At 34.2% G+C, this 12,684-nt stretch overlaps 2 protein-coding genes across 3 annotated transcripts; one reads left to right on the forward strand and one right to left on the reverse strand.

Moving 5' to 3' along the window:
- Positions 1 to 1,114: 1,114 nt before the first annotated feature.
- Positions 1,115 to 2,519, reverse strand: LOC143600669 (small ribosomal subunit protein eS24z-like). The gene is made up of 5 exons (XM_077078291.1): positions 2,406 to 2,519; positions 2,261 to 2,302; positions 1,556 to 1,726; positions 1,379 to 1,465; positions 1,115 to 1,286 (listed from the first exon to the last, which is right to left on the reverse strand). Exons 1-5 carry the CDS (start codon positions 2,478 to 2,480, stop codon positions 1,251 to 1,253), a joined length of 411 nt encoding a protein of 136 aa, XP_076934406.1. The 5' UTR covers positions 2,481 to 2,519; the 3' UTR covers positions 1,115 to 1,250.
- Positions 2,520 to 6,959: 4,440 nt separating this feature from the next.
- On the forward strand, positions 6,960 to 9,106 carry LOC143600675 (uncharacterized). Of its 2 annotated transcripts, XM_077078297.1 has the most exons (2): positions 6,960 to 7,688; positions 7,776 to 9,105. In XM_077078297.1, exons 1-2 carry the CDS (start codon positions 6,964 to 6,966, stop codon positions 8,761 to 8,763), a joined length of 1,713 nt encoding a protein of 570 aa, XP_076934412.1. In that variant the 5' UTR covers positions 6,960 to 6,963; the 3' UTR covers positions 8,764 to 9,105. The 2 variants fall into 2 exon arrangements, with proteins under 2 accessions (XP_076934412.1, XP_076934411.1); XM_077078296.1 differs by having other exon boundaries at positions 6,960 to 9,106.
- The last annotated feature ends 3,578 nt before the right edge of the window (positions 9,107 to 12,684 follow it).

Below are 12,684 nucleotides of genomic sequence, written 5' to 3' on the forward strand. Positions count from 1 at the left end.
TCGTCATTTATAAAAACTAATTTGTATATTTCGATATTTGTTAAGGCTTGTGGGCCTTTTTAATTCAGCTCGGCCGAGGTATTGAAAATCCCGGAGACGCCCCTGCATGATACTGATATGAATCAATTAGTATTATCAGTAGTTAATGCAACATAAAATTAAACTAAATAAGCAAGCTAGAGTTCATAAGAGGCAAAACATTTTATCCATTATAATCGAATGATTACAAACTAGAATGATCTCCCTCACCCTTATCTCATCTTCTCTAGTATTATTCGTACACAGTAGTACTAAACTAAGAGGTGTGTATTAAGTGTTAATGAAGAAGATGTTATCTTCATTTTATGCAAGTGTAAGTGCTTATGAGTCTAAGATTGAAAGGGACAAATAATAGAATCGTTATAAACAACTAATAAAATTGAAAACTACCAAACAACTAAAACTATAAATAAATTAAACTACTGATATTTTATAACAAATGATGTTGGCCATCAGTTGTTTGTCTTAAGTCTTTTACTATTTAGTAGTTTGTAATTTTGTATCAGTTGATTCTCTTAAGTAGCTTTTATCAGTTGTTTGTTGTCACCAGTTTGAGAGCAATTTTATTCTTTGTTTATCATAGTAGTGAACAACTGATATTGATCAGTTGTTTGGTTTCTGGCAATGTCATTTCCAAGTTCTACAACCTTAGAGTAAAACATTGGATACTAGGTTAGAAACTTTACATGGGTTGACTGTTGAGTAATTGATTGCGAGTATCAAAACTATGGTAAAACAACACTTACAAATCTAATATCTAGCTTAAATAACTCGGTTACACTCCATAGCATTAGGGTGGGATTTAGTAATGATGTATGCAATCTTTGTGAAGACGGGCTAATTTACCATTATACTATAGTTGTCGTTCAGCTTTTCATAAAGCATGCCTTACAAGTTCAAGTAAGAACACTAGCATTCTTAGATGTTATATGTGACATAATTTTTGAACTTACATTGTCAGGTTTTATGTTGCGTTGAACTATATTTAACCAGTTTATTTGCATTGTGTAGAACTTTCTTTTAGAGCAATGGCACTACATATACTGATTGTGTTTGCGCAAATCCTGCAGCGCTGTCCAAAAAAATAGACTTAACTCCGTAATTAAAATCAAATATTCATACACCTACATTCATCTCAATTCCAACAAAATACAAGTTTCAAAACTGCTAAAAATTGACTCCAAAAAACCACAACAAAACCCCTTAAAAACTCACTTCTTCTTCTTGGCAGCATCCCCAGCCTTTGTCTGTGCAACCAAAACAAATGATTTACCAAAAACATTAACACGCACATACTACACTAAACAAATCAACATAAATAAAAATGTCAGATACTTACCTTTTTCACACCTCGGATCTTCTTTGCTCTGTTCTTCCTTTCCTTTAGTTGTTTCCTTGACTTCTCAACCTTAGTATCCAAACCGTTCTACAAAAACACCAAAACACATAACCCGAAACATAAACCGGCTGCATACATGATAATAGTATATGTAACAAAATTAAGATGAATACTTACCCTGATAAGTCTGTATTTGGGCTCGTATTTCTTTGCATTCTCGACAGAATCATAAATCAATCCAAAACCAGTTGATTTGCCGCCACCAAAATGAGTTCTGAACTTGAATACAAAGATGGAACTTGGATCTTTCACTTCATACATCCTTGCCAATTTTTCTTTCAGTTCAGCCTTTATCAAAATAACAAGCAAAACCGAGAAACAGTAGATTTAGTTATTTAATCAAACACAACATGTAAAATAAAACAGAGTGTTGTAAACATCGCGATTAAGTGCAAATCAATCAGTGAATATTCAAAATTCTGAAAACTACCAACTCAATTTCGCCTAATCGGTTCCTAAATTGGTACCTGTCATATTCGATCAATATTGGTCAAATTTCAGCCAAAATCAGTCAAAAATCTTGAAAGAATTTTAAAAAACTTTACTTGCCTTGAAAATTTATACATATAATTCCAATCCAATTAATCACTAGACACGCCCCACCGCACAACTAGCGTCTAGCGAGTTTCACCTAATCGGCTATTAAATCGGTACCAGTCAATAATGGTCAAATTTCAGTAAAAATCGGTCAAAAATCTTGGAATTTATAGAAAAAACTTGTCTTAAAAAATTAAATATTTTATTCCAATCCGATTATCCCAACTTATCACCCCCACCATTCGACTAACGAGTTCTACAACACTGAAACTAGTAGTGACAAACCTTAGAAACATTTGGCCTGCCAGGATGAAGAACATCAATTACCTACAACAATAAACAATGTGTACATGTTTAAAAAAAAGTAACTTCAACCATAAAAAACATGTTCCATATAAACAAATCAAATATGATGAAACAAAACACTCACAAACTGCTTCCTGGAAAGAAGTCTATTTGTCATGAACTTCCTTGTGCGGATAGTAACTGCCTTAGTGTCAGCCATTTTCACTACAAAACACACAAAATGTACATAAATTAAAATCATGATTCACTGATAATAAACTCCTAAATCATAAAAATTAAATTATTTTAACCTAAAACTAGAATCTAGTGGTAACGCCTTCTTATATACTAAACTCACTCAAACATTATACAAACTTCGTGTATACAAATCAATCGAGTGTTTATCGTTGTGTGATTAACGTGAATCTTATACAATTAGAAGAATAAAAGTGATATTTTACAACGAAAGGAAGCAAAATAAAACGAGACTTTAACCTAATTATTTAATAATCGTTGAATGAGTGAAGATTTGTACCTAAATATTATCAACTCCGGTAGCTGCTGTTTGCTGCGGCGGTGTGGGTCTTTCTTTCTAAACGCTACCAACGGTTTATAAACCTAGACTTGCGGTAACCCTTTTATGTGGGCTTGGGTTAATATATTTAGATGGGCTTGGCTATCCAAAAAAGTTATTTATTATGTGATATTTGTTAATTTGGTTAATACGGTTAACCATAGCCATAACTGCTAGTTTCGGTTGTGGGATCTCTATAATAACTGAACTTTGGTTTTAGTTAACCGGTTACGAAGCTCGGTTATGGTTTAGTTTCGGTTATGTGTGGTTAGTTAACCAAGTCATATTTAAACTAAAACTTAAATTAAACGAAATTAATCAGGTTTCATTGTTTCAAATAATTTTACCAACTCAATTCTCAATTAATTATTGAGTATTATATAATGTTTACCCGCACATTTAATAGGCGATGGTGGCGGTTGGATGGCGTGGAGATGGTAAGTTGGTGGTTGTTTGGTGGAGGTGTCGAAGACTATGGTGAAAGAGGAATGTAATGGAAAAAGTGTCACACCCCAACCTACGGCGGAAATGCCGGGGCGCGAACTGATAGTCACAGCTCTCAAGGTTACTATCATGCACAATATAAGTTTCAATATCTATTTAATTATTTCAAACAAGTATTCATGTACATCAAAGTTATAAATAAACAATTACATTAACATCCAAAATTAAGTTCTTGTATCTTTTCTCTAACATGCATCCTAAGTTGCTTCAAACAATCTTGATAATCACGTCACATGATAACCTGCATATGCGTTGAAATAATATAGTTTGTCAACACAATGTTGAGTGAGCAACACACCAGTTTAAATGTACATATAGTATATAACAAAAATATGTAGTTGCAACAAGTCATATGAGAATAACAAATTAACCAAATGAGCAAGTATAACTGAGATGTCGAGAAGCACATAGCTATAACGACTGGCGTATGATCATACTAGACTGAGATTATGTTGAACCTCTCCGAATGCGAAAGCATACAAAGCAAATAAGCACATAAACAAGTAAGGAATAAGTTGTTAACACGTAAGACAAAGTTGCAGTTTTTGAGTATAAGTATGTATAAGAAATATTATTTACGCATATGTCCCCAAAACATTGAAAGCGGTAAAATAGGGGAATGTGGTACTCACCTTAGTAATAAGCAAGAGATAAACGAATGCGGTAAGAACGGTAGTGAACAAAAGTCACGCTCTTCGGAAAATACCAACGAGAGATCCTAGGTAACAATATGCGGAATAAATATGATTTCAACAGTGAATCTAAAACTAAGTAGAGATTCAGAACTTGATGCTCGGATGCGATCTCGCGAAAGTTAAGTATTACTTTAATTCATTATAAATTTTATTGCGTTGAAACACAACTTTTATTTATCAAGTTTATCATAAATATAGTTTGAATTATATAAAATACATAAGGATACTTAAATATATATTTAGAAAGATTTTCTTAGATTATATAAAGAGATCAATTTTTAAATATTTATTTTAAACTAATAATACGTTTAATGTATTATATACATTTTTATTATTAATAATTCTTTCTTTTATATTAATTATTGTGAATAATAAATAATAAATAATAGATAATAATACTTATAAAGTCGCTTATAAAAATACTTAAGCTTATAAGCATATTTTGATAAGTTAATTACGTGATAAATTTTAAATATATATATATTAATAAAAACCCCCTTTTTTATATTAAACTTTTATTATAAAACTTTAACAAATTAACAACTATTAGATATACATATACATATATATATATATGATTTAACCAAGATTCGGAAAAGATCGATTAATATGTCGGTTTATATAAAATATTAATTAATGATTTATATTTCTAATATTAATAACATAACTTACATGATTAATATATTAGTTACATGGATAATCAACAAAAAATAATGACAGAAACGGACTGGGGTTGGCTCGAACCTGCGCCCGCCAGTCAGTGCTTTAATATACACACCAGCCATGCGCGCTGGTGTGTTGTTGTTTTAAAGATGAAACAGAAACTTTAAAAAGGAACAGCCATGATATCAATTCAATTCATAAGAACCCTAAAATCATAATCCATCTAATCGATTGTTAATCGATCAAACAGACAAAGGGTTATTGTAGAACGAATCAATACGAACATAACCATGTAATTAATTACCTCGTAACACGTTGAAAGACGGGTTATAAGGTGCAAACAGAGCCGGCGCTAGCTAATGAAGAACATCCATCAAACAGTGATTATAGTTTAATTGGGGTGAGGGTTAATGGCGAATAGGGATGGAAGATCGCGTCTGTAAGTTTAATTGTATTTATATACGAAATTTCGTGTCCAACAAGGTTACTAAGGTGTCGGTTGATATTAGGGGAAACACAGATCAATATTGATTATATTAACAAAATAAGATTGTTGGTTAGGCCGATCTTGACGAGTAAAAATCATTATTTGATTCGATTACCAAGTTGGTTCCGTAAATTGTGGTCCAAGATAATCAAATTGGTAAATCGGGTATAATATAAGAATGTGGGTAGGGATTTGGGTTTTGGATATGGATATCCAGATTATCTCATATGGGTTATAAGGTATTTGCAGTTTAATCCCTGAGGTTTAAAGATGGACATAAAAAAAGTTGAAACTTGCATATTGGGTTAAAGGGTAAAAACTCAAAAGATATATTTATAAATAATTAAATATTAATAACATAATCAACCTAACTTGATAAATGCGATATATTAAAAATAACCCGAACATAAAACGAAGCGGGTACTATATAAATTTGAAAACCCGAGTTGTTACAAAAAGGGGGTGGTAAGGAATAGTTTTGATTGAATGTGATTTCTTGTGTAATTGTTGATTCCATTTGACTAATAAACCACACACCTTTTTTTTCTTTCCATCACAATCATTTTCTTCCTCTATAACTCCTACGTAGCAAACGCTACCTAAAACTTAGAAGATACACTTCACCAACTCGAGAGCGTTGGTAGTGCTATAGTAATATTCATTATGAAAGTTTTGTCGTATATTAGCGGTGATCATTGTTAAAGCTAGTGATAAATGAAAAGGTGATCACATCGAGATCAATTAGATGTTTAGGAGGTTACTACAATCTTAACTAGAAAAATAATTGTTGGTGATATCTTTCAACATGTAATCACTACCATCTTAGAAGAGAGAAACTTGGGTGAACTCTACATCATTAGCGAAAAAGGTATTTTAATTACCACCATCTTAGTGAGATGTTAAAGTGGTGACCACCATTTTAGCAGTACGTCACAAGAGTGTACTCTGTCAAAATTTAAAGAGAATGTTGTGGAGAAACCCATGATTAGAGACTAAGGAGTGAGCGTGGATTTATTAACATTCGCCCAGACCATTATAAATCATTATGTTAACTCCTTACTAATATATAAACTATCATAAGAAATATTGACTAACAAATAAAAGGTTCTTAAAACTGGTCAAGAGGACTCTCATCTCATTGACATTTAATGTTGATGTGAGTTAATTGCCTCGTCTTCTTGGGTATCATTGTATATATGATGGTTCAAAAAGATCATGGCTCAGAGGTTACTCAGGAAAGGCTTGCTTGAGTTGATTCGGTTTAAAACTAATCCGAGATAAGTTGGCTCGGTTTGTAGACAAGTTGAGACCGAGCCAAGGGTATGTAGCTCACTCGTTAGCTTGACTTGTCTTAGCTCTAATTATTTTACGTTTGCCAAGAATTTCTCACTCGCTAGCCTCACTTGATTTGGCTCGCTCATCATCTGACTTTTATGAACTTGATTTGGACTTGTTATATATTACATTAAGCTCATTACACATATGTTTTCAAAACTACTTATTAATAACTTAAACTGCTAAGCTTGTAAAATCGTTAATAAAATTTTATTTTTAAAATTGTGCCATACCAAGCCAACTCGCCTAAAAATTAAGTCAAGCTTGAGCTCAAGTATTCATCTCAATTTTAAAACCGAGCCAAACCAAGCCAAGCCAAGCCAACTCGATTGAAATTCGACCTATAAAATAAAACTCCCTAATACACACTCAATCGAAGATTTGAAGCCATATATAAAGTCAAGAGCGTGTATCTTTAATTTCTTTTCATCCATTCATCCACTCAATGGGATACCCTGCTTCTCCCGAACGACGTCGTCGCAACCGTAATCAAAACCCTAATTACTCGCCGGAACATGACGCTCCGGCTGACCGGAGGAACCGCAGCTCCCGCTGGAGTCCACAATATTCAAGGTACGATAACGATAATAAAAACAGCTATCGCCGTTCACCTGATTATTCTAGATTAAATCATCAAAACCGTAGCGTTAGCCGTAGCCGTAGTCCTGATTATAGCCGATACGATAATCAAATTAGTTACCGACGTGATCGCCGGTCAGCTGATTATTCTAGATCTAGAAGAAGCCCTAGCCCTAGGGTTGATAAGATAAATCAGATCAGGAAACAGAATTATGGAGATAGGAATAAGCAGTATCTCGACCGCGGTAACGGTAACGGAAACGGGCAGGAGTCGGAGTCGGATGAGGAGTTGAAAGGATTGAGTTATGAGGAATATAGGAGGTTGAAAAGGCAAAAGGGCAGGAAGATGTTGAAGAATTGTATATGGAATGTGACGCCGAGTCCGCCGAGAGGGGACAATGATTTTGATGAGGTTGAGTTGGAGGAAAATGAAGAGAAGGATGTCGTTGAGGAGAAGTCGGAATTAGAGAAGGCGAGGGGCGGTTCGTCGGATTCGGATTCGGATTCAGATTCCGATTCTGAGTCGGACGAGTCGGAGTCGGATGATTCTAGATCGAGGAGGAGGAGGAAGAACAAGAGTAAGAGCTCTAGGTCGAGGGAATCTGAGTCGGATTCAGATGATTCAGAGTCGGATGATTCTAGATCGAGGAGGAGGAAGAAGAAGAGTAAGAGCTCTAGGTTGAGGGAATCTGAGTCGGATTCGGATGATTCTAGATTGAGGAGGAAGAAGAGTAAGAGTTCTAGGTCGAGGGAATCTGAGTTGGATTCGGATGACTCGATGTCGGATGATTCAAGATCGAGGAGGAAGAAGAAGAGTAAGAGTTCTAAGTCGAGGGTTAGAAGAAAGAAATCTGTATCGGTTAGCGAAAGTGAGAGTGAGTCAGATTATTCTAGTGATGATTCTGAAGAAGAATACAGGAGGAAGAAGAAGTCAAAGAGATCGACCAAACGAAAGAGTAGCAGTAGGAGAAGTGATAAAAGGAATAAAAGAAGTGGTTCAAGAAGAAGAAAAAGAAGCAAAGATAGTGATTCTGAAGAAAGTAATGAGAGTGATGGAGTCAAAGAATCGTTGAAATCTAAAAGAAGTCACAGATCTTCTTCAAAATCATCAGATGAGAATTCGGATTCTGAGAAAGATATAAAAACTAAACCAAATGCGGAAGATTTAGAGAAACCAGAAACAGATAGCGAGTTGCTAATGTTCAAAGAAATGATGGGGTCAAGAAAGAAGCTTGCTTTGGATGAAGAACCCGAGGTGGGACCCATGCCTTTACCACGAGCTGAAGGGCATATTAGCTATGGTGGTGCGTTGAGGCCCGGTGAAGGTGATGCAATTGCACAATACGTGCAGCAAGGGAAACGTATCCCACGAAGAGGAGAAGTTGGTTTATCGGCTGATGAGATTAGCAAGTTTGAAGATCTTGGTTATGTTATGAGTGGTAGTAGGCATCAAAGGATGAATGCTATTCGTATCAGGAAAGAAAATCAAGTTTATAGTGCTGAAGATAAACGGGCTTTAGCTATGTTTAACTATGAAGAAAAAGCGAAGCGGGAACAGAAAGTTATGGCTGATTTGCAACGGTTGGTGCAACGCCACATTGGAGAAGATTCGGGCCCTTCTCATGATCCTTTTGGTGGGAAAGCAACCGAGGACCCTGATGCTTGATTGCAAGGTATGTTATAATCTCTTTTGGCTTACTTGTTCTGTTTTGTTTTATGTCATCTTCTTGTAGAATTTGAATATTAGAATGTATCAAGAGGGTATACGACTTGTTGCTTAAATTAAATTTTGGATTGTGAGACATGTTTTTTTGTTGTATTATTTGTCTGTATAATTTCATTATTATAGGAACGCATGCATTTACATGTCTATGCCAATCATTTAACATGGAAATTGCAACAGCAAATCTTAGGATTTTCCTGATGTTCAGTTTTGGGTGGGCATAAGGTGTAAACATAAATAATAGCTAGCTTTATAGACTAAAAACAGTGACTCAATAGCGAAGTATTATGCATTTTTGTCTGTATGTGTAAAACGTACATGGATTATAAAAGGACCGGACGAACACAAATGCGGGCTTTTTCTTGTTCATTTGTTTATGCTTAATCGGACAAACAAACAAGCATGGAGACTTATACGAACAGATTCCTTTGCACACGCTCATTTATTAAGAAGATATGATTGTTCGTGTTTGTTCATAAACGAACTTAGATAAAAAAAATAAAATGTTTTTAAAAAATAACTTATAAAATCATTAAAGTTAGAATATCCACAATATTCATATTCTTATACTTTTGTTCATGTTTAAGTATGCATATATTTATAAAAATATTTAATACATATGTACATATAAACTATTTGTATACGAATGAAGATATATAAATCTTGATACACTCATGTGCAAGCCTTTGTTCTTTTGACTGACTGAGGCGATGAGTGTACAAGAGGCGCATGCATGAGGTGTGCCTCTTGTATATGGAAAGATTTTGTTCGTCGGGTTGTATATATAGTTTTGTAGGTTGCACATATTGTTTATTTATATAATACATAATATATATAGAGATTATTTATATCAAAATTTTGAGTATGTGATGATAGAAAACTATGGAATATATAAAATGAGTACGTAAATAAATACATTACGCCTTGCATACAAGATGAGTGCGCTTTGCGCCGTGGTTTGGCTTTGTGGACCCAGTCACCTCGGTGCACCTCACCATCCTTAAAACAAGACACACATGAGCAATGTATCAAACGTTTATGAACGAATGGGGAGCACATGAGCAATGTATCAAACGTTTATGAACGAATGGGGAGCTTGTTCCTGTTTGTGCATGTAAATAGTTGAACATAAAATATTGCTCATGTTATAAATGGACGTTAAACATGTAGAATTGGAAGTAACACCTGATGCACAAATCAACCGGGTCTACTGTATTCGATGATGGTGGCGCAGGCGGTATAGTTTCTAGCCAGGTCTGCAGAACAATTGAAAAAATGTCAACTACTAAGTTATGATAGTTTTCATACTAATAGGCTAAGGGACTACAACAGTGGTGGTGAAAGTGACGTGAAACAGCTGAACATTGTAAGAAAAACAAGAGATCGGAACAGAAGTAAATAACATAATTAGTTAATTCAGAAAAAAAGATGATAAATTGAACATTAAGTTATAGAGAATGTATGTACATGCTAACTATGCATTCAGTTTTTTTTCTACTAAGGTCACCCATGCAAGGGTTGCAGCAGGTTGAGTTTGGGACGGGTTTAGTATTCCCAGCCTTGTATTCAATTGTAAAGCTCTATCTCATACACGCCAGGTACCGGGTTACCTGTTGCTCTTTGGTTCTACTTGTTTTCCTATTTATTGTGTTATGTGGTTAAAAGTTGTATGTCAGGGATTCCCATTGAAACTCAACCCCATACTCATTCTAAAAGCCGACTTAAAAGTTGTCAAGTTCTAAATTACAATTCTAACATATCTTCTTCAATAACTTCAAGTTTCTTACAACTTCTGACCAGTTCAAAATATTATTGGATTTTGTGATAATATATTCGGTTATGATATAGGTTCCAATACAGGTTAGTGGGTATGGTACCTGTCTTGGATAATTGTGATTCTCACTTAGTGTGTTTGTATAATACTCATCCTAGGTTTTGGGCTTTAGTTTTTTGGTAGAGCTCAGTTATTTTATCATTCCTGCACGGCTGCACACATGTATTATAACTATTCATAAAACCATCCAACTATACATCTTAGATAATTAATATCAATAAACAGCATGTGTTGTGGAATTCTCTTAGGGCGCGTTCGTTTCACGGAATGGAATTGAATTGAAATTGGAATTTGCATAGGATTTGGAATTGAAAAGAATTGGATTTAGAATCTGAACATTCAAATAGGAATTGGAATTGGAATTGAAAGGAATTGAAATACAATTTCATTCTTGATGTGTTCGTTTGACAAATATATTGAAATTGGGTGGTTTTTTTTAAACGAGGATAACGGCGGAAACATTTTAATTTTTTAAATTTTTTTGTTTTTTATTTATATTTTGTGTTATGATTTTTTGTGAATTTTTTAGAGGTTTTCTATTAATATCAAAAACTCTCAAAAAAATATTCAAAAATAATAATAGTAAATTCATTACTCAAATTATAAATTAAAAACAAAAAAAGTAAAACAAAATAAAATGTTTTATTCGTTGTCCTCGTAGAAAAAAAAACTCAAGAATTAATTTGAATTTCTCCACATTTTGGAAAGATTTGAAATTTCTTCATTTTAAGTTATTTGAAGGAATTGAATGTCAATTCCAATTCCACTTATTTGAACCGAACACGTCAAAGTGAAATTAGTATTCCAATTCCAACGAAACGAACACGCCATGCCATGAGATTTTAATTCCAGTTCATTTGAGTTCCCATGAATTATGTGAAACGAGCACGCCCTTAAGGTTTTGTAGAAAATAACAATTTAACATGTCAATATCTCATCAAGATTAGGTTTTGATAAAAAGCGAAATCGCATATATTCTTTTGACATGCTAAAAGAGATCACATGTTAAATTTGATATAATAAAATATAAGATGCATACTTGTTTAACTGATATGATGGTTCTAACGTTTAATACATGCGTGATAGTTTTGATTTAACAAAGCAAAATCGCATTTGTTGAATTTGATATAATTAGATACATACTTGTGTAGCCTATATGATTGTAACACCCCAACCCGGAGCAAGCTAACGTGTCACTATTACAGATATCATAGACCAAACAAAAACCATTTAAATGAAATGAAAAGAATCCCATGGCAACCAAAAGAGTTAAAAACACTGAAAGAAATTCTAAGTCAAATTTATTAAATGCTTAAATAAAAGAAAATTAAATCAAGTCCTTATTCTTGAGCTTCATTTTACTCTCATCACTGATCTCCCCGATTTCCCGAATTACCTGTTAGCAAATAAGACAGACACAAACAAGAAAATACGGTTGAGCCAAAAATTGCCCAGTAACAGAGAGAACAATAGTACAGGTAAAGGCATACATAAGACAAAACACATACTGAAATAAAACTGAAACTATTGCGGATATAAAACCACGTTTTAGACCGAACTATAATTAGATGCGAAACATAATCCGATACACGATCGGGACGTAATCTGAATATACTCAAATTTAACCAAATGCGTATACACATATCAAAACGGACCAGAAATATAGCGAAACAAAATATAATTACTAAAATACACGACGATGATGTTAAAATAAATAGGTCGTGTAATACGGAAGCACCCAGAGCCTAAACAGAGGGGTACACAGCTAGCTAGTCCATGCACCAAGGAGACGGTGTGGGTGGCGTGCACACATTGTTCCATCTCAAACAGAAGTCAGGAGTCAGGAGTCGGAGCTAAGATCGATCTATACGCCTCTAAATGGCTAAGGTACTACATGAGTACTGCCAGAGACGCCGTGAACTTTGATTACGCACTGTCACGATAAGTGCCATCTCGTTGACGCCCAAACGACAAGTCAGAATTTGCTCGGGTAACAGAGTACAAAAACTAAAATCATATAACTAAGCATA

Source organism: Bidens hawaiensis, unplaced genomic scaffold (genome assembly GCF_021521415.1).
Source record: "Bidens hawaiensis isolate Kalapana, Puna unplaced genomic scaffold, B.hawaiensis_p1.1 tig00054759_1, whole genome shotgun sequence".
Classification (NCBI taxonomy): domain Eukaryota; kingdom Viridiplantae; phylum Streptophyta; class Magnoliopsida; order Asterales; family Asteraceae; genus Bidens; species Bidens hawaiensis.

Excerpts from the sequence above, each read along its gene's own strand:
- LOC143600669 (XM_077078291.1), bottom strand. The coding sequence starts at position 2,480 with ATGGCTGACACTAAGGCAGTTACTATCCGCACAAGGAAGTTCATGACA. Across the intron at positions 2,303-2,405 it reads TTCTTTCCAGGAAGCAGTTT|GTAATTGATGTTCTTCATCC; the intron begins GTGAGTGTTTTG and ends TTATTGTTGTAG. Across the intron at positions 1,287-1,378 it reads AGATCCGAGGTGTGAAAAAG|ACAAAGGCTGGGGATGCTGC; the intron begins GTAAGTATCTGA and ends TTGGTTGCACAG.
- LOC143600675 (XM_077078296.1), top strand. The coding sequence starts at position 6,964 with ATGGGATACCCTGCTTCTCCCGAACGACGTCGTCGCAACCGTAATCAA.